The sequence below is a fragment of the Mizuhopecten yessoensis genome, unplaced genomic scaffold (genome assembly GCF_002113885.1).
Source record: "Mizuhopecten yessoensis strain PY_sf001 unplaced genomic scaffold, ASM211388v2 scaffold11185, whole genome shotgun sequence".
Classification (NCBI taxonomy): Eukaryota; Metazoa; Mollusca; class Bivalvia; order Pectinida; family Pectinidae; genus Mizuhopecten; species Mizuhopecten yessoensis.
In genome coordinates this window covers 1,591,002-1,618,063 of record NW_018408922.1, presented here as the reverse complement: position 1 = coordinate 1,618,063, position 27,062 = coordinate 1,591,002, and the positions used below count along the sequence as shown (strand labels likewise).

The window sequence follows — 27,062 nt, the reverse complement described above, 5'->3', positions numbered from 1 at the left end:
TCATGACTTGCCTACAAGTAGCCCACGAGCAGCTAGGCTACGCGTGGTATAATATGCTCTTCGACAAACTCTGAATTTATAATTAGTAGATTGTTTGTATAATAAAATAAATACAATGTATATATTTTGCTGGTAATCCATTTTGTGCGTACAACCTACTACCTGAGTTTATGAAAGCCAACATTCTTTACAACTCGAGATGCCAACAAAACATTAAAAAGTCTGGTAAGCGATAACACTGAAACGCAATCAAATGATTAATGCCATACGCCTCTTAATCAATAAGCGATTCCACATATTGTAACATAAAATACAATATGGTTGATTGGACTACAGGTTTAACCCTATTATACATGGCATGCAGACCAATTCCTTGGATTTTGAGATTGGATGGGGGTCCATATAGGGTGCCCTCTATATTAAGGTCCCGGGGCCAAATCCCGGAGGGGCTTTAAGATGTTGAAGCAGTAAGCAGAGGTTTTTACACTAAATTTTGACATTCTTAAAATTAAAAACCTCTAGTAACCTCTTGTAGATGTACTATTAGAATTTTCCAAACTTCAGGGGTCACTGTAACGTGGTCCTTACCAACACCCACAACTATACCTGTATAGATTCTATGTACAGTTTTTCACTTAATAAAGATGATGATAATTTACGTTTTAAAAAGTGTGTGGGTTTTTTAACTTAACCATGCATGGCTAATGGGGTGCTTCATGAATTTCTTACGTCTAAAAAATCAATCATTCAAGAAATAAACTGACTATCAGGGTTTTCAGAGACGTGCGATGTCTCTGAGACTTGTACCTGCGTGATTGCGACCCAGTCCTTTACGCTCACTTTCACTCTGTGCACAGAGCGCAAGTGAGCGTAACTCCTGGAGTATCGAGTATGTTTAAAAAGTAATTTATGAAAAAAGTCAGTATGCCTTAAAATAGGGAAAATTATTATATCGTTTTTAAAAGCAACTTTGATTTCTTAATCCGGCAAGTGTGTGTGGGTGTTGGTGCAGGGTGGGGATGGGGGTTTGAAAACGGTTCTCACATGCATGAGTATGTTGATGACGTCATTTGCTAACTGTTTGAGACGTATAGATAACACAGGGGCCAGACTATGTCTGATATACCAGTCGTAATTTACACAAATACTACACATATTGATATAAGGTCGTATTAAACACAGGGGCCGGGTACGGAACATTTATATCACGGTCGAATTACGCACAGGGAATAAAACAGATATATTTAGATAACGGTCGTATTATATATTATACACAAAGGCCAGATACGACACTTATTGATATACATGTAAAGGCCGTATTTAACACAGGGACCGGAAACGATATATATTACCATAACGGTCTTATTATACACAGGGACAGGATACGACATACATTACCATAACGGTCTTATTATACACAGGGACAGGATTCGACATACATTACCATAACGGTCTTATTACACACAGGGACAGGATACGACATACATTACCATAACGATCTTATTATACACAGGGACATGATACGACATATATTACCATAACGGTCTTATTATACACAGTGACAGGATACGACATACATTACCATAACGGTCTTATTACACACAGGGACAGGATACGACATACATTACCATAACGGTCTTATTATACACAGGGACCGGAAACGACATATATTACCATAACGGTCTTATTATACACAGGGACAGGATACGACATATATTAATATAATGGTCGTACATGTGTATTATATTTCGATATATTGACTAAACGGTCGTATTATTTATTTGTTTCGTATAAATGTAGGGCTATACCATCATACTTCCTCACTAAACGTCTGGGTACGTGTCTGGCTCAAGAACCAAAACGGTTACGGGTTGTTTCGCCCTAAATCTCGTTCGCCCAGAATATTTTTTTTTTATTTATACGCTGATATAATTTACTTATATCAACTAAAGTTATTGATGACTTTCTACATTGGTGTTAGGTATATTTCATGTAAAGTATGTGAGAGGGGAATCAGCTTTTTCACAGCTGCCGTTTGTCACACTAGCTTAAAACCAAGACAAGCTCATTGTTTTTATGAAATTGATTTTAATGATATGGAAGACTAAGAAGACTAAAAACTACTAAAATTGAAAGAAAATACAAAACAATGTTTCGCCCTAATATTTTTGCTTTAGGGCGAAACAACCTCGGGCGAACGGGATTTCGGGCGAAACAACCCAGAACCAGAAAAAACCGGGTAAATACACTTCTAATTATTGTCTTACCTCCAAGTGTCCCTTTGTTAGGAACATCAACCGTCCGCGTCCGGTTTCCTGTGTTGCCTACAGGCAGTCACACAATTTCTTTGCAATGGCGTTACTGTAGACAATAATCTATCGAGAAGTGACACTATTGTTATAGAGGTAGGCACATGTGATAGGACAACCCCGACAAAACAAATATTTGTTTGTTCTTCGGAGAAATAACGCTGACCTTGAAATGAGACATTTAAATCATCAATTAAATCAAACTATCTTATAGTGAACAATTTTGAATAATTTGATGCGGAGAAGAAAATATATGTTTTTGGAGGTTGAATGGTTGAATTAAGAGGACGGCTACATTAATACATTGACAATTTACGGTACGTGACATGGAAAGCCTATTCATGTATGGGGACAATGTCTGGTTAACTTTCTTTCCTTCCCGTAGGATCACTACCTCAACCAACGTGTCATAGAGATGTTTCGTTACACATGTAGGATCGTCACCTCAACCCACGTGTAATAAAGAGGTTTCGTCACACAAGGATCGTCACCCCAACCCACGTGAAATAAAGGGGTTTCGTCACACATTTAGGATCGACACCTCGACCCACGTGTAATAAAGATGTTTCGTCACACATGTAGGATCGTCACCCCAACCCACGTGAAATAAAGGGGTTTCGTCACACATTTAGGATCGACACCTCGATCCACGTGTAATAAAGAGGTTTCGTCACACATGTAGGATCGTCACCTCAGCCCACGTGTAATAAAGAGGTTTCGTCACACATGTAGGATCATCACCTCAACCCACGTGTAATAAAGAGGTTTCGTCACACAAGGATCGTCACCCCAACCCACGTGAAATAAAGGGGTTTTGTCACACATTTAGGATCGACACCTCGATCCACGTGTAATAAAGAGGTTTCGTCACACATGTAGTATTGACACCTCGACCCACGTGTAATAAAGATGTTTCGTCACACATGTAGGATTGTCACCTCAACCCACGTGTAATAAAGATGTTTCGTTACACATGTAGGATCGTCACCTCAACCCACGTGTAATAAAAAGGTTTCGTCACACATGTAGTATCGACACCTCGACCCACGTGTAATAAAGATGTTTCGTCACACATGTAGGATTGTCACCTCAACCCACGTGTAATAAAGAGGTTTCGTCACCTCAACCCACGTGTAATAAAGAGGTTTTGTCACACATGTAGGATCGACACCTCAACCCCCGTGTAATAAAGAGGTTTCGTCACACATGTAGTATTGACACCTCGACCCACGTGTAATAAAGATGTTTCGTCACACATGTAGGATCGTCACCTCAACCCACGTGTAATAAAGAGGTTTCGTCACCTCAACCCACGTGTAATAAAGAGGTTTTGTCACACATGTAGGATCGACACCTCAACCCTCGTGTAATAAAGAGGTTTCGTCACACATGTAGGATCGTCACCCCAACCCACGTGTAATAAAGAGGTTTCGTCACACATGTAGTATCGACACCTCGACCCACGTGTAATAAAGATGTTTCGTCACACATGTAGGATCGTCACCTCAACCCACGTGTAATAAAGATGTTTCGTCACACATGTAGGATCGTCATCCCAACCCACGTGTAATAAAGATGATTCGTCACACATGTAGGATCGTCACCTCAACCCACGTGTAATAAAGAGGTTTTGTCACACATGTAGGATCGACACCTCAACCCTCGTGTAATAAAGAGGTTTCGTCACACATGGAGGATTGTCACCTCAACCCACGTGTAATACAGAGGTTTCGTCACACATGTAGGATCGCCACCTCAACCCACGTGTAATAAAGAGGTTTCGTCACACATGTAGGATGGTCACCTCAACCCACGTGTAATACAGAGGTTTCGTCACACATGTAGGATCGTCACCCCAACCCACGTGTAATAAAGAGGTTTCGTCACACATGTAGGATTGTCACCTCAACCCACGTGTAATAAAGTTGTTTCGTCACACATGTAGGATCGTCACCTCAACCCACGTGTTATAAAGAGGTTTCGTCACACATGTAGAATTGTCACCTCAACCCACGTGTAATAAAGAGGTTTCGTCACACATGTAGGATCGACACCTCAACCTACGTGTAATAAAGAGGTTTCGTCACACATGTAGGATCACTACCTCAACCAACGTGTAATAAAGAGGTTTCGTCACCTCAACCTACGTGTAATAATGATGTTTCGTCACACATGTAGGATCGACACCTCAACCCACATGTAATAAAGAGGGTTTCGTCACACATGTAGGATCGTCCTCAACCAACGTGTAATAAAGAGGTTTCGTCACCTCAACCCACGTGTAATAATGATGTTTCGTCACACATGTAGGATCGACACCTCAACCTACGTGTAATAAAGAGGTCTCGTCACACATGTAGGATCACTACCTCATCCAACGTGTAATAAAGAGGTTTCGTCACCTCAACCCACGTGTAATAAAGAGGTTTTGTCACACATGTAGGATCGTCACCTCAACCTTCGTGTAATAAAGAGGTTTCGTCACACATGTAGGATCGACACCTCAACCCACGTGTAATAAAGAGGGTTTCGTCACACATGTAGGATCGACACCTCAACCCACGTGTAATAAAGAGGTTTTGTCACACATGTAGGATCGTCACCTCAACCCACGTGTAATAAAGAGGTTTCGTCACACATGTAGGATCGACACCTCAACCCACGTGTAATAAAGAGGTTTTGATACACATGTAGGATTGTCTCCTCAACCCACGTGTAATAAAGAGGTTTTGTCACACATGAAGGATCGACACCTCAACCCACGTGTTATAAAAATGTTTCGTCACACATGTAGGATTGTCACCTCAACCCACGTGTAATAAAGATGTTTCGTCACACATGTAGGATCGACACCTCAACCCACGTATAATTAAGATGTTTCGTCACACCCACGTGTAATAAATAGGTTTCATCAAACGTGTAGGATAGTCACCTCAACCCACGTGTTTCTGTCGCCGATTGGCCCTTGGATATGGACATGCTAGTGTAAGAGGTAGTTTCACTAAAAGTACCAATATTGTAGGCGACATGGTAAATAAGATATACCCCTGAAAAGTGTCGTTTCTCACGAATTGCATGACGTTTGAATTTACAGAGAGATAACTTTGAGATAGCCCAAGTTTCCTCCGGCCCCGACACCAGACTTTAGGCATTTTTGACAGATAGATATCACACCAGTGAGTCAGTCATCTATCTGTCAAAATGTCGAAGTCTGATGTCATGGCCAGAGGAAACTCGCGGGCGAATTTTGACATTTGAATGATGTGCACAGACGAAGGGAGATAACTCAAATAGAAAGTCATAAATACCTTCAAGGAAAAACAAATATCTTTGTTCAATTTGAAGAAGAGAGAAACAAAAATGTTCATTTTGAAACAATGCCATGCAATTTTTTCTACCAACAGATTGATTAACTTTGGGCCTGTTAGTTTTTTCAGACAAACTAATTGGCCTATTTTCAAAGAAAGTATTTTCTTTTTATTTTATGGATAAAGCCCAACTGACTTGCATTAGTGTAGGCATTGCCAAGACTCCGAGAAAGCAATATCAAATCTCTACGTATGTAGATCCATCCCAAGTACTACATATGCCAACTACTTGGTTCTGACCGTTGAGAATAGGATAGATGTAAATGGTCCTAAATCATTGTATGTTACATTGTACCTACAGTATTCACGATCGATTTGCATGCAGATTACAAAAAATATTATAAAACTTGTGCATCACAACAATTTTTTTATTTGTTTCTGCATATACAAGAAACACAAAACCATGAAAGTCAAATGTTAGATTTAACAGTTCTTAAGATAATTTTCTCTTTCAGTCACTAGAAATTATATCAGTCACCCTTGAAAATCTTGAGTGCCGGTTGTTCGTCCACACTGAATATTGAATCTTTTATTCTGAAAAAAAGAAACAACGGAGTGTTAAACATGGCAGGTCTGTACCATCAAAGCACTCAACCCCCCCCCCNTACTGGTACAGTATACATACCTGGTAGAAGATCTCAATGGGGTTTCTATTACATTTAATTATGAAACAAATACTCAAGGATTTTCACAATTACATATTTCATGAAGATTTACCAGTAGATCGAAAACAACAAGAGGTGCAGAGGGCCTGTATTGCTCACCTGTTTCTTTTGTTACATGAAACTGACATCTAGGTAATTTCAGACCAAATTTGGTAACTAGAACACAAGGCATTTAAACATCTCTTAAACGGTTCTGAAGATATTGTTGTTTGAAATTTGAAATTTTAATTTTAAAGGTTTTTAACCCACGTTGACCTTTAACTTCGACTAGCACTTAAAGTTGACCTTTGACTTGGGCTAACACTTAAAGTTGACCTTTGACTACATTACTGTAATAAAGAAAAAGATTCAAACAGCTGGTCTACACATATAACATACTCAAGTATTATGACTCATAGTCCAATTCTGACCATGACATAGTTCTTAGGATGTTGAATTTCTTAACACATTTGACCCTGAAACTAGGTCAAGGTCATCTTAATGAGGAAAGTCTATAGCACTCCATCCCAGGTACCTACTGGCCAAATATCATGACCCTGGGACTGAAGCGATTGACCCATGTTGAATTTTGACCCCTGACTAGCACTTTAAGTTTACCTTTGACCTCATTACTCTAATTAAAATAAAAAATCAGTGCTGGTCTACATAACATACCAAAGTGTTATGACTCGAGTCCAAATGGTTCTTAGGATATTGTTGTTTGAAGTTTTTAACATAATTGACCCCTGTGACCTTGAAACTAGGTCAAGGTCATTTTAATGAGTAAACTTTATAGCACTCCATCCCAGTTCTTCAGAAGAAGCTGTCCAAAAGAAAAATTGATGGACGACGGACGCCGCAGTACAGCATAAGCTCACATATGCATGGCTCTTTGGGCCTGGTGAGCTTAAAATCGAAGGAAAACAAACCCAGTTTGTCTTAACATCTTGTCCTTCTTGTGATGTAATCATAATACACACATATACAATGGCATGACGGGACATGTAACCATCCTAGCTATCCGGGGGTAGCACTAACTTATTCTCTCTGCTCCCCTTGAATATATCATAGCAAAATCTAAGACTGGTTGTGCACGACCTTGTGAATGAGACAAGACTAATTTGATACTTTGATGTACATCAAAAATATTCTGTGGTTCCGTTAGGTAACAGTAACATTGACTGGCTTTGAAGTGGGGGTGTTGCTCCTCTGTAATCTTCAAATGACAGGTATCAGCCTAGTGATTGGTAAGTCTTTTTTACCCGAGATCAATAAAAATTTTGCTGTGAGCCTTGAATATTGCCATGACATATTCCAGGGGTGCAGAGAGCGAAAGAGAACATAACCCCTGGAGTTTCAAGGATGAAAAATAACAATGACCCACAAATTAAGCCCCCGCCCCCATCCTTGAGTGTAATTCAACTTATCCTGAAATTACATGATGAACTATTCCAACCTCAGAATTGGAACAGTTCAAATGTATCTTCAGGGGTGAATGAGTTAAAACCAACTGACCCTTTAAGAATTTTGAATAAGACGAAACATACCAGTTTTTCTGTATTTGATTTTACTGGACTTCATAGCACTGGAATACATATGTTTTACCACACTCAGTAAGGTTATTACTACGAGGAGGGAGTACATCAAGGTATCTTCTGTTTTAGTGGCCTGGTGGACTGGACTATCTGGGTTCCACCATTTCCAATGCTGTAAATCATAAAAAAAAAAACCTGTCAATGACATAGTGGTCCTTCAAAATGACACTTAAAGAAATTTGTCAGCTCTCGTATACATTTTGTAAGTGAAACGCAAATATTTATCCAATAAAGGCAAGTTTCTGTGCAGACAATGAGATGAACTACAAAATTGTTTACTTATCACACATAGCATGATGAATTTTTGAAGAGCGCATGTCCAAAATAGGCACCCCCATTCTTTTTCTGAAGAAGTAAAAAAAATCAGTGTACTAGATCGTGACAAGTTTTCTTGAATTTTTTCCTGAATTGTTTGGAAATGTTTCGAAAATTTCATGTAGAATTTAACTGAACATTCACATGATAATTTCTAAATGCATTATCTTTGTTACCACAACAAAACAAGATACCGCCAATGACGATATGGCCGGATTGTTACAGTACATTTTCATGTAACGCATCACATGTCATCCCACGGTTTATACAAAACTGAGTCCCCTTGGCCCAAGGATGCTCCAGACTTAATAAGGATAAAATTCCTAAATCCCTAGGGTAGGAGAAGGATTTTGAAGGTTTTACCTCTATTTCCCCTATTCAGCCCCGGCCCTCTGCCCCAAGGGGGTCCACATCCACCATTTATACAAAATTGAGTCCCCTTGGCCCAAGGATGCTCCAGACTAAATTAGGATAAAATCCCTTATTACCTACGGTAGGAGAAGGATTTTGAAGGTTTTACCTATTTCCCCTATTCGGCCCCGCCCATCTGCCCCAAGGTGCACCACACCCACCATTTATACAAAATTGAGTCCCCTTGGCCCAAGGATGCTCCAGACTTAATTAGGATAAAATCCCTTAATCCCTACGATAGAAAAGGATTTTGAAGGTTTTACCTCTATTTCCCTTATTGGGCCCCGCCCCCCTGCCCACGGGGGTTGAAAAAACAACAATTGGATGCACAACATCAGGGGGAATTTATCATATCTGAAAACTTTTGTTGAAATTGGCCACATAGTCTTGGAGGAGTTGTCTGGACAAGTATTTTTTCAATCCAAAGGGTCATTACTCAAAAAAAGGGACAGATTGAAAAAAAAATACCTGGATGCACAACATCAGATGGTAGTTATCATATGAGAAAACTTTAATTGAAATTGGCACAGAAGTTTTTGAGAAGTTGCAAATTGTGTCGACAAGGATTTTTCAACTAAGGGCAATAACTCCGTAATAAAGGGGTCAGAATAAAAAAGTAATACCCGGATGCACAACCGTAAGTGGTAGTTATCATATCTGGAAACTTTTGTTGAAATTGATCCATAACTTTAGAAGGAGTTGTCCAGACAAAAAAAAATCTACGGACAGACAGACAGACAGACAAGCTGATTCCAGCATATATACCCCCCCTAACTTCGTTGCGGGTTGCAGGGGGTATAATAACCTACCAGTACACGCTTCTGTTCTTTAAAAACGTAGGTCGCATATCGTCCTTTAGTTGGAACCATGCCATACATTGCACCCTGAGCAAGCTCTTTCATGCTTTTTGAAGACGGGATTTCCGGTAGTGATGCGTTTGTTGCTGCTGCTGCCGCAGCTGAATTTGATGAAGTTGAAAACATAGAGCCAGTAATTGCTCGGATTCCCTGGAAAAGCATCAACAAAATAGTTTATTATTCATAGTGAAAATTTGAGAAAAGTAAAAGATTACTCTATCACATTTTACATAGAAACCATTTAGTCAGATATTTTCCCACCACATACATGTACGTGTAATTGTAACTCGTGGTGAATTGGCCTCGATCGTCAGTGACGTCACAAGTTCAACATCTGCAGCGGTCACCATCGAAGGTATAAGCGATACCGAGAACAGCCATCACCAAACAGCGTCAAAATGCAAATTAGTATTTTGTTTTTAGTTTTGAGGAATCAGATTGTGAATATAACATGATGTAGATCTAGATGGTATCCAGTCATATAAAATGCCAGAATTTCCAGACAGTGAGTTTATTTGAAACCAAACTGACGACTCTGAATATATATGGTAACATAGACTGGTAGTATTGCATGTCTGATTCTGAGCACATGAGATTTTCTCTCTCGAATAAACGAGTTTGAGGGGAATTAAACAGAAATAGTCTCAATGTTGTCGATCAAAGATATTTTAGCTGGAAAGTCAGTTTGCAATAAGTTTGTTTACTCTACATAGAGACGTACATGTATATACTTCATTCTCTACAGTAAAAACCTATCCAATCATGTCGTCACTGAACAGCACAAGTTACTGACCAGTTTCTGTGTCGGAATATTTATCTTGCAAAGTTAAATACTGTGGTACCTCTACAGTCCAAAAATATGGATATATATCAGTGAAAAATGTTTACACAATAACTTCAACGTTGGTGTTTGCTGTTTTTAAATGTCAATATATTTAATAATGACAAATCGATGACATATTGCAAATTGTGTACATGTCTTTCTTATGTTAGGTCGACAATTCAAATAAACAGCAAAATACAGACAGTTACACATTTAATTGTATACAATACAGTACCTATGTATGTGATGCTAAATAAGATCACAGACTTGTATATTCTAATTTCGTAATTACATTTATCTCAAATAATTGAATTATGTGATTCAAACATTTTTGTTTCTCGCTATACATGTAGCGATACTCAAGTTATAATTTAACATCTTGGTTAAAGAATGAAAATCATCTCGATCCACTCCCTTAGCATATATACTTAGATGTGAAATTTGTGTACAGGTAAATAACACTAAACGCCTGTGTCCAGTACTGACAGCAGGAGGCCCAAGACATACCTATATACCTGTGTACAGGTATGACATCAAAGGGATGTCAGCAGGTGGGCAAGGGGGTACCTGAAGTTAGTATGAAGATTGCATTTGGTGTAGATGACAATTTAACAATAATGTCCTCAGGCGAGATAACGGGGAAATGTATAAGCAGAGACGTAAATATTACGTCTCAGGTATAAGGATCAATTTCAAGAAAAATATCAATAATTGAATTGAAAAGTACTGTCACAGAGTCACATTATATGCAAACCACAATCATATACAATTGCATTACTCGACATATGAAAGTCAGAAACAGGGCAAATAATGCTGGACGATGCTATGCACATTATATATCTGATCAGGTGCATGTGTAGTCCGAATTATTCTGACGTTTTATCAGTCAGTTATGATAATTAATTATTCACTTCCAGTTGGATGGAACAGAAGTACATATATGCAAAAACATGTTTAAAGACCAGTCTATTGCACTTGTCCTGTTATATTAATATATTCTTGATTTCATGTCCTATATGATGCACCTCATAAGTGCCTGCTGTATTCAACATTAATTTATGTACAATTATATATACAGTTCCTGGGTGACTTAGCAGCAAACTGGGTTGGACTATGCTTCAAGATCCTTCCAATGATGGTTCAAAGTAGATTTAAAGCCATTCAATGTGCCTGCGTTCACAATTTACTTCCTGGCAAGCTATTCATGTCATCTATAACTTGGATAGAAAAGAAATGATTCCTGATGTTCAGTCTTGCACATTGTTTTTCTAATTTCTTATTACGGCAGTGTTCTGGTTTCTTCTGATGGTTTTGTCATTTTCCGACCTTTTTGGCTAAGATTGTCTATGTAAGTCCTTAGCCATTTGGATAACATCACTCCTTTATCTTCTGTAATGTTGGAAGACCAAGAATCAATAGCCTTCTTTCTCTGTATGTTTTTTCTTTCAGCCCATTCACCAGTTTTGTTGCACGTCTTTGTACTCCTTCTATAGCTAATTGCAATTGTATATCCTTTAAAGCGTTGGATTCCATACTGTTAAGGCATACTCAAGCTGAGGTCTTATCAAAGCTTTATATAATGGCAGAAACATTTGCTTATTTAAAGTTAGCGAAAGTCCTTCTTATTTAGCCCTGTCATCCTGTTTGCCTTTTTTACACATTCCGCTATATGTACACTGAATTGAAGTGAATTGTCAAATATGACGCCTAGATCTTTTTCTTGTTTGACATTTTCTAATTCCTTATCCAGGTTTCCTTCTTTCATTGTATTATTTACTCCTGGATTATCGGATCCTAAATGGAATGTTTTGCATTTTCCTGCATTGAATTTCAACTGTCATTTTCTAGTGAACTAGCTGTCTACCTATAGGTGTGAAACGTGAACAATAGACCACAATTACCAGTTTGTAAGTTTATCTAATTGACTCTGTCTCCAGGTCTTTTTGGATGTTACTAGTCTCATTCAGTGTATTGCTTCTTCCATAGATTTTGCTGTCATCCGCAAACAGTTTTATAATTGTCAATACTATTCCTGGTAGGTCATTTATGTATATTAAAAACAACACCAGACCGAGGACACTTCCCTGAGGGACACCACTTTTGACCTTGACCCAGTTTGAGGCTGATCAATTCAGTTTTTTATCTGTCAAAAATGAACATATCCAATTGAGTAGATATACTCCGATACCAATCCTTTTCACCTTTTTTAGAAGTCTGGTATATATATGCGGCACTCTGTCGAATGCCTTTTGGAAATCCAAATAAATGACATCCATGGCATTTCCTTTGTCTAATTCTCCTGTGATGTCATCCAGAACTTCTAGTAGTTGATCATGAAGGGCGGTAGATTTTCCTTTTATGAATCCAAACTGTGGATTGCTATAAATTATGTTGTATTTTAACTTCTACACTTGTTAAGCTTACTGGTCTATAGTTTTTGGCTTGCCTTTAATTTCCTTTTTTGTAAATAGGTGTAATATTTGCCTCTCTCCAAGACTCTGGTGATTATATAATTATAAGTACCCTTCGATTTCTTGGATTGATGTATTAAAGATAATAGATCTAGATAAAGGCATACTGATGACACATTTCAAATCCGTAAGAATTTTTGGATGAAGCTGGTCTGGTCCTGTTGATTTTGCTCCATCTAGTTTTGTCAATTTTTTGAAAACTGTATATCTTGGTTTATTGCGAGATTGGATGTTACCAAATTGATTGAATTTTCTACCTCTGGAATTTCTCCAGTGTCTTCCTCTGTAAACACACTACTAAAGAAGGAGTTTAGTATTTTTGCTTTACTTCCAAGTTCGGTTTTGGTTGATGGTTAGTTATTTCTCATTTTATTCTGTTTAAAATTGGTAAACTAGGAAGTTCATTGCATTACAATGTTAACGTTTCATTACAAACATTTATCGATATAAGAATGTCTGCTTCATGCTTCGGAAGTGGAACAAAAAATCGCGAGGAGATGTGGCTTCATTTGCATACACATTTTCGTACGTTTGTCAAACTACAAAAAAGATCGATTCATGAATGAAATATTTCACTGATTTTCAAGATATGGGTTAATTTTGAGCAAGATAAAATGTGCATTAAGCAAAAGTCAGAACTGCATATTTATGTGTGTTTTTGTGTCAGTTTACTGACGATGGCCAAACGTCTAAATCATCGTTGTTAAGTGCCCATCAGATCAGGTAGTAACGAGATACAGATTAACAAAATATCTGCGCGGAAATATATAACGCGCGGAAACCTATGACTAGACGATTTGCGAATCTTTCGATCAGTCTGAAATCAAATTTACTTGACCAAATTTTACAGGAGCATTTTTTCGGAAAGGCAATCGATTATATGTTAGACTTTTCGACAAGTTTCGTGTCGATTTCAACCTCAAATACCTGGTGAATCCGGGCACTCTGGATTATCCTCGACATGGTGAATCTGTCCTTCAAAATAACCGGAACGGGGGGGTCACGTCTACCACCACTTGGCCTTCACCTTCGTGAAATATCGCACAAAGTCTCGTTCTCGGCACAGGTGCTTGTTCCTGTTTATGTTGTTGTGATAGTTTCCATGTTGCTAAGCGCAATGAAAACACCGGAATGACAGTGTGCTAGGTTGAACGGTATGCATATCATATGAAAGCAAAATCGAACAGCGAAAAACGTAACAAAGACAGTTAAATCATCAACATGGCAAGTTATTTAAGGGATGTTGATCGTGATGGACTTCCAACGATTCGACGAACAGGTTTGCGTGAGTCGACGAGCTCCCCACACCGAATAACCACTATGGAAACAGATGTCTTACACCGGTATTCCTCCCCTATCGCCACTACCACGTACACAACAGAGCCAATAATGAATCCCAGACCCCCTTCTCCTTCACAGAGGAGGGCAGTATCAGAGGTAAGTACCAATTATTTATTTCACTATACAAAAGCCTTTCTAATTTCAGAGAAAAATACCGCCGTTTTTGAGATATGCTTAGACCAGCATAATGCCACCTGAGGTCAGTTCAGTGGTATATGCTACACGCAACTTTCTGATCAATATCTTTTGAAACAATAGTGCATTTGTTCCGTTTCGTGTTTAAATAAATTTTACCACTTATAGCCTGTAAAGCAGACCGATACATTTATATAAAAATACAGCAACGTTATTATGCAAATGAAGTCATGAGATAAATTGCTAAAACTTTAGATATTGGTATAGCAGTCTGATATATGTATCTTGGCTAAAGCCCAGCATTTCAAGTAGACACAATACAGTGTAGTCCGAATTATTCTGACGTTTTATCGACTTTATTATATCAGTCTGTCGTCGATTAACCGACGACAGACCGATATAAAAAAAGTCGATCAAACGTCAGAATAATTCCGACTAAATACAGTGTAACCAGGTTCACATCAAGCTAAACAGTTGTTACTGATTTAAAAAGTATTGAATGAAATTTATGACATTTTAAGTCGGAGGGTAGGCCAATCATATAGATTATAATATTCAGTCATGACTTGATGTTTCCAATAAATAACATATTAAAGTAATTAATGCCAATTATTTTCAAATTTAAAATATCTGATTTTCAAGTTCTGTCTTGCATCACTATAGGTAATCAAGGATGAGTTTATTAGTAACCATGACCTTTAGTTTGAAAATCTAAAAAAAAATCTTTTCTTTTTCATCCAACTCTAATTAAATAAACTATGTAAATTCAAATTCAACAAATTAAGTTATTGATAAAAAACAAGATGTGATATAACAGAGAAATCCTTTATTATTTCACTTTTCCTGTAATGGTACAGTACATATGTACAAGTATCTTTTAAAATCTTTATCCTCTTCCTACTTGGAAGATATGTATATTTCTTCTCCATTTAATAGACAGAAATATCCACACCTCCGGTCAGGGATGGATATTTCTGTGTTAACCTGGAGACGTTGTTATAACAGTACATTTGTTAATTTCAAATTTGGGGAAAATTCTAGCTATTCCATCCTCATTCAATGACATACATGATACAAGAACTTTTATTTAGAGTTGTGTTTGTAACAATGCAACTTTAGCTCAGAAGAGCTATTCGTACGACTAATCTAGATCTGTATCCCCATTCTGAATTGACCATGTTTCAATATTTCACATGACCTTGATCATTCTTCCCTTTTTAAATACCTATCCCGTTCTTATTGTGAATGATAGCCTTTCTGTACCTATCACGTATATCTCTGCCCGCATCCAGAATGCTATTCCTTCTGTATCCACTAATTAACCCTCATGTGTATGTGTTACCCAACCCACCCTTGCTGGTAAATATACCTCCATTGCTGGCGATGATCAAGGATATTTTGAAGTGTCATGTTTGACAGTTTCCAGTACATGATATAGCTAAAATTATATCTGTCTGACAGGGTGTCACACTCTTAATGCAGATGAAGTTGGTGGTTAGAAAGTAAAAACAATTTTCCAAACCCACCTAATCACTCTCATAAATGAAAGAAATTATATAGCACTATGCATTCAATGAAAAAAAATCCTATAAAATCAAACTTGACAGTTAGTAGAACGAAATGTTTATAGTGCATGTATATGTATGCACGAATCACTTTTGCCATTTCATTAACAATCTGCGCAAGCGTTTTATCAAATGACAGGTATCATTGTAAGAAACTTGATTTTTCTCCCAACAGCTCAATGATCAGGTGAAATCTTTTAAAGAAGAGTTAAGGAAGAAAGACGCACTGATCCAGCAGCTTGTCAGGTATGTAGTAGTTTACCAATATATATCTGTGAACAGACAACAATCATAGCTTAATTATCCGGTTAGCCTATACACCATGTCACTGTGTGTGTGGCTGCACACCGAGGCTAAAATGGGTATATAACTAATTAACTGTCTCATGCAAGAAAGAATTGTTTCCCGATATGCTCAGTGTTCCTTCCAAATTTTGAAATTCGGCCTGTATTACACTACCACTACCACACCCTGTCCCTTCCACACTTTATTCCCCTCCTCTATCAAACAAACTGAGAGAGAAAATGAAGTGACTATCCCATAAAATGTGTTACTTATTAGGCATGAGCAATATAAGCACATGCTTATCACTTGTAAATTAATTATGGTATTTTTTTTTTGTTAATTGATATTTGAGAACAATGAAAGTCATCAAAAAGTCAATACAATCATTCTCCCGACAAATTCACATGTAGAAATATTATAGTAGGCATTATAGGTAACATAAAGTCCTTTTTGTTTTTATAAAATTACAGCTGCATCTTTTAAAAAAACATATAAATATGTATTGAACTTTTTCTTTAAAAACCTCCATCAAATAAACTCAGGTTTGTGTATGTGTGTGTTTGTGTGTTTGTGTGTGTGTGTGTGTATGTATGTGTGTGTTTTGGTTGATTTTCTTTTTTGAAGTTTTACTGTAATATCATACTGTTTCAATTCAACAGCATGGATGCCATTCCTAAAGTGACAGTACGGTCAGGAGCTGATGCATACAGAGTAAGCATAAATAAAAATGAATTGGGAATCAAGACACACTCATTGTAGTTTTTAAACCAGATAATGTTTGTAAATTGAGGGGAAAATCACTATTTTTTGAGGAATAAGGAGCATGTTTGATATTATGAATTAAAAAAATACTTGATCCTAATTATGATTATAGGACCAAGACATATTAAAAAGACATTAATGCAATTAATGTTTTTGGCATAAATTTTGTGCTTATGATTGTTGCTATTGTAAAATTGATTCAGCCACGTAAGAAAACATTCACCCTTACATTAATATTGACCATGTATTTCTGTAGCACGACGCTGTTTTTATGGGTGACCGACACGCTGTGGACACAGCTAGAAGCGAAGTTGCCACTCTTCAAGTAAAAAATGAAAAATTACAAATCCATGTAAGTATACTTCAAAAGATAAATATTAAACAAAAGGAAAGGTTGACGGCAGGGAAAAGTTTGGTAGCTAATTAGCATACAGTGTATGTTGTACACACACTAATTAAGTAATAACCAGTGCTTTAACTCATTCACCCCTACAAATTTAAATTAGACTTTCCCAGTCTCTGATTTGGTAAGGTTCAAATGTGACTCTAGGGTTGAACGGGTTAAATGTGTTTTCAAGATTTTTTTTAAAAAATTCAAATGCAGATTCCACTCCCCCTACTGACCCCCACCCCCACCAACTCCCACTTTACAGACACTGATATGTAAATTGTATAATTCTACCGAGTTATATCCACGTAACCCAAAGAATTGTCTAGTTTCACATTTTGTTTTGCATCAAAAAATATGGTATTATTTTAGTCAAATCTAACAGAAAGTAAAAAGCAGTGAACGACCTATCTACATATGTTGCTATGGTAACCAGGCCGTATCAACAAACAAGTCTGGAAAAAAATCAATATTGGATCAATAACAGTGTGATTATCATGTCAGCACAGATATCCCCACTGGAACCAGTACACAAGATACAGAAAAACAGACAGTAAATTCTCACTGACAACCTAATTACTGGATTAACATAACATATATATACAATATTAATATCATACACAGTTCACATATCAAAAGTTATTTCCCTTTAATCTGATGTACATATATACAGATGTACTGTTACACGTGTGTCATTTGCTTACAATACACGTGTAGGTAGAGTTACTTGCAGTTACCGGTACATGTGATATATTTCTACATTTATTATTATTTTATTTTTATGAAGGAAATGCTGCTATATTCACAGGTATAGAGCTATAATTATGATATGTACTGATATTGTTCATTTTCGGGAATGTTTTATTTTAATTTTTTGAAGAATATTGGTGCTTTTGTTTTAATGGAGAGACATTTAATTCTGATAGGTGGAATGAAAAATGAACAGAACTATTGATGTCTTGAATATGTCAGCAATGACTAATAAAAAAAAAGGATTGATATGTACATTGTATGTATATAATATAGAAAGAAAAAATAAGATCTAACGACCGACTTTAAAACTAGCAGCTTTCACCCTTCAAACCTGAAGAGCCCTGTAAATGGTGAAAGCTGCTAGTTGGTAGTTACCGATAGATCTTATTTTTTCTATGCATGCCTTCTTCACATGGACATTTAATCTCTTTAATTATATACTTTTAAAGTTGAAAAGTTGAAGAAAAAAACCCAAAAAAACAAATAGGAAACAAGTTTAAGTTATAAAATGACTGTATAGGCAGAATCAAAGTTGTTCATCCAAATACAAATACAGTGAGTGCATTAGTTGTTGTACATTTTTTTCTTATGAATTGATATTAAATTTGATAACTTGATTCCACAGATTTCTGAGTTAAGGACAGAGGGAGAGTCCAAAGACATCAAGATAAAAGAGTTGATGACACTTTACAACACCAGCAAGGAGAACGAGCAACGTCTTACGTCTCTACTCGATTCTCATCGAAACCAGATTATTGAGCTAGAAGGCAAAGCAGGCAGTTACGAAACCGCTGTTGGACGCAGCGAGTTCACTGTTTCGGCTCTCCAGCAGCAGATACGTGAAGGACAAGAAAAAATATTGGAGTTAGAGGGACGTCTGAGGTAAGCTCTTACTCCTCATCGGCCTGGTTACCATAGCAACACGCTAAACTATACGCCAACTTTAATCTTTTATTTATATACCTTACACAACCCCCCCCCCTCCCCCCAACTAATCACTGTAAATAACCCCCTTTTTCACGCCTTTGAGTTAGGACCCCCAAGGCCATAAACATTAACATTGATGGAGCCCATGTACCATAAGAAGAAGAAGGGTGTTTAATGGAATTATTTTGAGAGAATTAATTAACTTTTAAGTACTCTTAAGGGAAAAATAACAGGATTTTAATTGCTTATAATAGACTGAGAATCCTTTTAAAAGACAAAGATATTTCTAATGTGAGTTAATTAATAAGTAAAAACTGTTTAAGAGCATGCTCCTACTCTATTCTTGGGTGTCCATAAGAACGTACGCTACCAACATGCTGCACCTGTCAGTTGTGTTAGAGTTAAGGATGTATGCTACCTTACGTATTAAACCTGTTTAATTTTTGTCTGAGTTACATATTCAAAAAGTTTTAATAAGGAATTCAGAACTACCTAAATGTTTGTAAATATGTTATCAATGAACTATTAAAAGATATAAATAACCATCCTTAAAGATATTTTACAGATTTCTCAAATACAATAGAACTCTTTTGTATGTAAAAGAGGAGCATGTCAGGGTGAGATAGCTTACATCCTTAAATTGGTTGCTCAACAAATTTACCGGTATCTACAAAATGAATTTTGATTTTATCTCCGTGCTGTTCTAGTTGTCCATGTTTGAGTAAGTATGTGACGTTAATGATATTTTTTTGTTTTTGTAGAACTCATCTTGACGACCGTGAGGCTGCTGAGACAAAATGTCAGTCGGTGACAAAGCGCAACGATGAATTACTTTTTCAACTCACCAGCCTTCTCCAAGTTGAGAGTATGCAGAGTGGATGCTGTCTTTGCCCAGAAGATATCGTAAGACGAGTAAGTAAAGCATCTCTATAAATATATAGGTACTATAATGATAATAAAGTGCTTGTTATTGAGTCGACCCCCCTTCTAAACGAAAATATAATTAGACTGTTGAGGTCCATGTTTTAAAATGACAAATTTCTTCATAATTTCATGTTTTATAGTTCATTATGATGTGTCAAGTTTTGGAAATTAATCTTTTGTCTAGCATAAAAAAAAAATATTCTAAGAGGGTTAAGTCCCTGGGCTTATCATACATTATGAATATACAATATGACAGTTATTCATAGGTTGATTTCAGAAGTTTTTCATTGCTAAAAGATAATGCGGACATATCTGGATCTTTTTTAATATTTAAATTCAAATTTACTGAAAAATAGTGAAAACTATAGGATATTTTGTCTCTTAAAAACAACCAACAACATTCACAACATTATTTCTAAACCAATTCAAAATAAAAATAAAAGTCAATTCCATCTAACTTACCGGACATATATAGACCTGATATTTACTTTTTTGTTTATTTACTTTCAGTTAACAGATCTTGTTCAAGAAAATGCTATACTCAAGGGAAAAATTGTGACCATGAGTGAGTGCCTGAATAGTACAGAGCTGGAGACGAAAGCAAGCAGGGAAACGATAATGAGGCTGGTGTCCGAGGTCGGCAAGGAACAGAAGGTTGCAACCAGATATACATCAGAAATCGACAACCTCCGAATGGTATGCAATCCCTTGATGAAAAATTATACCGGTGGCAGTGTGTTAATTAACTTCATTTAAGTATTATTTTACTGTTATGACATTTTTCTTAAGTTATAGGCCACGTGTAAGAATTGATGTTAAAAGCAATTTAAAGTCAATATCAAAATTAAGAGGGGCCATTCTATGAAAAGTTAGAAGAAAGTTGGAACATGGTGGGGTCAATTTCAGTTTTGAGGGGTCAATGGCAGCATGGCCCCCCTCCAGGATTATCCCGGGGTAGGTACCGTATCCAACCTTATAATGGATAAGCACTCTTCAGTATTCAGTATTTGAGAAAAATAACAAAGATTGTAGAGCCCAAATAATTTGAAAAAACAAAGAAATGCCACAATGGTAATTTAAGTTAGTTAATAAATTATGGTAAATGGACTGAATGCGTAGACAGAAAAAGAATGATAAGGTTGCACCTTTAAGAGATAGGGCACTTATTGGGTCAAATACGGAATATAGCTAGTTAAAACATTATGTTTCCCTCATCTTCCTTTTTTGTGTCAGTTTCAATTGGTTTTATCTTTCAGTCAGTAGGTTTGTTAACCAGAGTTTTGGTTTAATAATTACACAACACTGTCCATACTAAAGTGGGTCTCTGATCAATAAATTTGAGGTGTTTCTTTACAGGAGCGAGATGAAGCATTGTCTACAAGAAATACTTACGAAAGGGAGATAGAACTTCTTAAGGAGCGACTGGAGGCGAGTCACAAGTCCGTTGAAGCCACACGTAGAGAGTTGGACCTACGAGAAACTAGAATTAGCTCCCTTGATCGCGAGTATCGCAGCCATCACCACGATGTGCATGTGATTTCGACACAGCTAGGGACCTTCAAAGAAAAACTGGCTGCAATCCTCAGCACACCCGACTACAGACTTGAGATGTCAGAGGAAGCTATCATTGAACGCATTAAAATCATTTATCAGGAAAATTGTGAATTCATCAATGTAAGTCTGTTTGGGGTTTTTTTCGTTAAAAAGATTATCATAGGAATAAATTGCAATCCAATTTATTGTAATGTTCATTGAAAGGTGATTTATTTCTGAATATTACTGCTTGTTGACAATTTCAATGGTCCAATCCTGATTCAATCATGTTTCAGTGCAGGAGGAAGAACAATATCAATCATCAATGAAAGAAAATTTGAAAGTTAATTCTAGTTTTAATAGTTTAACTATAAAATGTTCAGAAAAGTGAGTTCTCCAGGTTAAGGAAACCTGATTTGGTGTCACTTAAAACCATCTAGATATCTTTGGAAGTATCAGAATATTATGTTTGAATTGTAAGAATCAAGCTTGAAAATAAGTTCACCTGCATAAAGTTACAACACATCATATTGATCATTATAAAATTCCCATTTGGCCTTGACCTTGTAGAGGATGGAGTCTCTGCAGGAGCGTGTGAAGACCCTGACCGAACAGCTGGAGAGCCAGTACGAACTCCACAAGTCTGCAGCTTCGCGGGCACGCAAGGCTGAGACGGACCTGTCCGAGTACGATTCACGGCTACGCAGTGCTGAAGGGGAGCTCACAGCAGGGGATGTCCTCCGAGACAGCTTGAGGGGAGACAGAGAAAAGGTAAGGGTCATACAGATCACGAAAAGGACAATACATTGGACATTTCATTTAAAGTGCTTCAAAATTCTCATCTTATAATGACCCTAATCGAAATTTGACTCATATTACAATATTTGTAATGCAAGTTTGATTTTAATACATATTGACTTTGCACTGATTGCTTTTGAAAGTTTTAATGCAACCATTACTTCAAAAAAAATATTTTTATGTTTTAATTATTGTGTTTTAAATTCACAATTGCAGAAAAGCCGTGATTTGCACCTTTTAATTGTAATTATTGCATGGCCCAAAATGAGTTATATAACATACTATTTTCGAGATCATTTTTTTTGGGAAGTTTTTCTCACAATTTAGTCGTGCAATTTCAAGGTATACTTAGGTGTTTGTTTGATGTTTATCCTCACGAAACGTTTCTCCCTTCAGTACCTGAGATGCCTTCAGCAACTTGGTGAAATCATGAAAATGGAACGCATTTCAATCGACTTAGGATTGGACATGACCATGGAGGCTCTGATGGCCCGTGCTGACCAGCTAGTAAAGATGGAAAAAGACGCACTGGCCGACAAGTCAACACATATATACAACCTACAACGCAAAATCAAGGCTCTGAAGGAACAACTGGAGAGCAAGGATCTTCATGTGGATCTTCTCCGTAAAAAGATGACCAGCCTGGAAGAAAAGCTCCTGGGAAAAACAGAGATAATGAAAGAACGTGACGGAGAGACATACCGAGTCCGAAAGTTGGAGAAGGTTGTGGAAAAGTACAAACTGCAAAATCAGGACCTCCGACACGAGCTCACAAACCTCAAGGCCAACCTGCTTGGCTCCAGTGAGATGAAGGTAGGTCAGAAAAGAAAATGGCTAAGTTTGTAATGAGGAGTGTAGGGGTAGCTGGCACCTAAAATTGGACAGGAAAAATAACATGATAAAAAATATTACTGCAGTAAAATGGTTAATTCTGATTAAATAGTTCAACAGTTACAAATATCATATCTCTTCTTTGGAATTTCGGTTACTCTTATAGCCAAACTAGAGAATTCCATTTGTGAATCCATCAGCTGAGGTATGCAACACTTCACTGAACATCCACTTGCAAACGTTGGATCTCATTTCCTTTTGAAGTTGCACTTTAAGTGCATTACCGGTATATGAAAATATCTTGTAATTATTTCCCACCGTTCTTTGACAGATTCGTACCTTGGAACAGAGGAAGGAGATTGAAGAGCTCGCTGCCCAGGTAGATGAGCTGGAGAAATCGAGGTCACGACAAGCTCAAAAGATCTCCAAACTCAAGAATTCCGTTAACTATCAAGAGAGCGAGTCGCAGGAGAAACGAGTCATTGCTGACAATGCCGTACATGCACTTTCCAGTGAGCTTCGGACAACCAAAAACGCACTCATTTCCCTACAGAACAGGGAGAAACAGGTGGGTTACTTATGTAAAAGAGCTGCAATGTAGATTTACGAGTTATGCTTTTTAGCACTGCTGTGAAAATGCGCTGATTTAGAGAGTCATAGAAAGAAATTTATTGATGTTTGAAACTGTAATGCAAGTGTTTTTTTAGTTTTATAACCCTGACTTTTGTTGTTGTAATGTTTGATTATTATTTAGTATAAATACAAATGGTACAAGTTGTTTATTACTATTGTTGACCACTATTGTTCTTTTGACCACAGTTGCTTGACTTCCGTGGCGTGGTGTCCAGGATGCTTGGGCTAGACTTGAGCACACTGGCGGTGCCCGACTACGAGATAATCTCACGTCTGGAGAAGCTGATACAGGCACACCATAACCACACCTTCACAACCATGAGTATGGAGGAGGCCCTGGCTGATATGGAGAGCGGTTTTATGAGTGGCTTTGAGGAGCAGTACCCAAGGGGCACACCCACTCAGTCGACCATTGGTCGATCAAGAGAGCGGGCTCGCAGAAAGGCTGCACGTGCACGAGCAAGATCTGTGTCACCCCAGCGACGGGATCATAGAGTTTACTGAATATATATCTCATCTGACTCTCCCCTCCCTGTACGTCAACTCGCAAATCCATAGGTCTTGGAATGGTCCATGGTGGTGTCAGGGATAGGCACATCATTATTTATATCCCCAGATGTCTTCAAACTGGATAAACTGAAAAATAAACTGAAAAATAATTGTTTTAAGAAATTCAAGTGAAAAAGTATTTCAGTGATAACAATGCAGGTGTTTCTCAAATTTAAAGCATATTGATTTAAAAGAAAATACATGTACACATGTAGGTAGAATCTCATGTGGGTTTAATAATGAAGGATGAGTTGTTAGTCTTATTATTGAATTACTTCAATATTCCTTCGTCATATGTAGTGCTGGCAGTGATATAAAACTCAATGGACAATTGTAGTGAAAAATGGATTATTGTTCCAATCCAGATACATGTACTAGCAATATATCTGTATGTAGCCAAATGCCATCTCTTCTCTCTCCTTCTCCATACTATCTCTGGGTGTTGGGATTTTTCTATCATAGGCAGCATATACATTGTTTAAGTAGTCTTGGCCTTACACCTACATGTCACCGGGCAAATAGAGTAGTCTCCCCTCATGACTACAGTTGTCTCCCTTGCTGGTGCTAAGCTGTCATTTCCACCAGTCAGCAGAGAAGGGGTGATCATCGTCTACCTTACATTCCTTTAAACTTGGTCTTTCAGACTATAGCTTTTTTGTGTTAGAAAACAAGAGAAGTAGATTTTTTTTATGAAACTAAATAACATGCTTCATATTTTCAATATTTGTTACTTTGTAATTCATTTGTATGTTGTAGCATACCTGTATGAATGATATACTATATACTATAGATTAATTTAGGACTTGAGTTTGTTATGTTAGGTCTTTCATTAAAACAGATAAACTTGTTTATATAGCCAAGTACGAGTGTGTATAGTAGATGTTTCATTTAATAATATATGTAAGAGGATATAAAGAATTTTTTCTTGTCTCAAAAATCTTTCGGGAGAAATGTATATATACCCCGGTACTTTGATTTTCCTCACTGTCCTAAAAAGAATGTGATAAAAGTACAATTTATGTACTTGTTTTTGTTAGTTTAGTTGAATGAGAACAATTGTATACTTATATATCTATATATGTATGATGCTTCAAGTTTCATGTCTCATAAAAAAGGCTTTAACTTAAAATTCCTCATCGAATGGCTGTGAAGGGGTAATGTTGCAAATTTGATGAAAACATAATGAATTTTTAAAACATTATGATTTCTTTGATGCTGTTATATTTTTCATATCATTATCATTGTAGTCGTAGCTCTAGTCTTTGTTCCAGTATATAAGCTGTTCACGATTTTGATATGGCTTTTAATATATGTATTTTAACTCATTCACACCTGAAGACACATTTGAACTCTTCCCATTCAAAGGTTGGAATAGTTTATTATGACATTTCAGGGGTGAATGAGTTTATCAGTTGAACACATGTCAGGTTAACGAGAAAATGAATTAATAAAAGGAAAACTAAAGAATACTTGTTGTATTATACTACAATTGAAAAACTGATATTTTTTTAAACATTTTATGAATATGAATAACATCGAGAAAAGTTTTATGAGAAAGATTTGTTTGAACTTTGTCATGACAACCATTGTAGATGTGATTTTTTTGAATTTGTTGGTTTTATCTTTTTAATTCTCACGCTTTAATCAAAATATAGAATTTCTTATATTGTATTTACCATTTTTTACCCCTGACATTTAAATGTTGTTATGTTGTTAAATTGATACACGTGACCTTTTTACCTGTATTTATTGTATAAAGTTAACACACGAGTCAGTCAAGCATTCTATACTATTGAAAAACAATATATTTTGATGGCAACTAGTGATTTAAAAATACTGATATAAAAAAATGTATTTATTTAAAAATTAAAAAACATATTGACAACATTTAACAAAGAAATTTTGTGCTACAAATTGCTGTATATTACCGACAATAAGCCCATGCTCATCAATAAGCCCACCCCATTTTTTCACCATTCAGCATACTAGAATCAGGAATAAATCTTCTGTGGGCATTTTGTGTTAATAGCTAGATCACATAAATATGATTATACAGTAGGGTTGACAAAGCTCAAATCATGTGAATGGCGGTGTTTAAATTGACAATGACATCAGTGTAAATTATTCATGGATTCAATGTAAATCAACTATGAAGTACCTGTAGTCTTTGACTACTTGTACAACACTTGTCCCCAGTGTCCTTCCCCTTCCCTGTCACAAACAAAACGGATGTTTGAAGATTTTGTAATATTTTTTATGTTTTATGTCACATAGAGATAAAGGTTTTGCCTATACCTCTGTAGAAAATGATTTGCTTTGAAGGAAAATACAAAAGAAAACATTTGTAGATAATTATGACATACCGGTATATGTATGCAGAGGTGAATCTTGATGATTTCATACTTTACATCCATTTCTGATTTTTTTGTACCATACTTTGTAGTATAGATTTTATTATAAGTTTTGTATATGCTTCTCCTGGTCTATGTTTATATTGTACAGATGTATATAGAAATAACGTAATGTATCTACATGTTCATTCCTAATAAATCTGATACTGCCATGAAATCGGTCTGTATTATTCCTTATAACTTATACCAAATGTCTATTGCAGCGAATACACCCAGGTCTGATTTTTAACGCTAAAAACTTTGGTTGGTGCAATCCATATCATCACTTTTATGTCACCTTGGGACCTTGTGGAAATTCTTCTCTCCCGATGGAAACTGCGTGAATTACTCAAAGCTTGTCAAATATGGTAGATTTCTGTTCAAAATTCTTGGATAGACTACGCAATTGCAAAACAGGGGCAATTCAACATATCACACTTTCGCATTTTCCTTTT

The 27,062-nt window shown here is 36.7% G+C and overlaps 2 protein-coding genes across 2 annotated transcripts; one reads left to right on the top strand and one right to left on the bottom strand.

Moving 5' to 3' along the window:
* Positions 1–6,027: 6,027 nt before the first annotated feature.
* On the bottom strand, positions 6,028–13,828 carry LOC110440560. Its single transcript, XM_021483702.1, has 4 exons — positions 13,721–13,828; positions 9,452–9,649; positions 7,869–8,028; positions 6,028–6,211 (listed from the first exon to the last, which is right to left on the bottom strand). The coding sequence occupies exons 1-4, from the start codon at positions 13,754–13,756 to the stop codon at positions 6,207–6,209; spliced, it is 399 nt and encodes a 132-aa protein (XP_021339377.1). The 5' UTR covers positions 13,757–13,828; the 3' UTR covers positions 6,028–6,206.
* A 56-nt stretch (positions 13,829–13,884) lies between these two features.
* LOC110440545 (coiled-coil domain-containing protein 170-like) lies at positions 13,885–26,488 on the top strand. The gene is made up of 12 exons (XM_021483682.1): positions 13,885–14,230; positions 16,010–16,080; positions 16,779–16,830; positions 17,138–17,233; positions 18,648–18,904; positions 19,711–19,861; positions 20,384–20,569; positions 21,230–21,547; positions 21,977–22,177; positions 22,601–23,017; positions 23,367–23,603; positions 23,855–26,488. The coding sequence occupies exons 1-12, from the start codon at positions 14,015–14,017 to the stop codon at positions 24,170–24,172; spliced, it is 2,520 nt and encodes an 839-aa protein (XP_021339357.1). The 5' UTR covers positions 13,885–14,014; the 3' UTR covers positions 24,173–26,488.
* The last annotated feature ends 574 nt before the right edge of the window (positions 26,489–27,062 follow it).

Bases quoted from the DNA above. Each gene is read 5' to 3' on its own strand.
- LOC110440560 (XM_021483702.1), bottom strand. From the start codon at position 13,756: ATGTCGAGGATAATCCAGAGTGCCCGGATTCACCAG. The intron at 9,650-13,720 runs GTATTTGAGGTT...ATGCTTTTCCAG, and splicing joins AGAGTGCCCGGATTCACCAG to GGAATCCGAGCAATTACTGG. The intron at 8,029-9,451 runs GTAGGTTATTAT...TATGATTTACAG, and splicing joins AAGAACAGAAGCGTGTACTG to CATTGGAAATGGTGGAACCC.
- LOC110440545 (XM_021483682.1), top strand. From the start codon at position 14,015: ATGGCAAGTTATTTAAGGGATGTTGATCGTGATGGACTTCCAACGATT. The intron at 16,081-16,778 runs GTATGTAGTAGT...TCAATTCAACAG, and splicing joins CTGATCCAGCAGCTTGTCAG to CATGGATGCCATTCCTAAAG. The intron at 18,905-19,710 runs GTAAGCTCTTAC...TTGTTTTTGTAG, and splicing joins GAGTTAGAGGGACGTCTGAG to AACTCATCTTGACGACCGTG.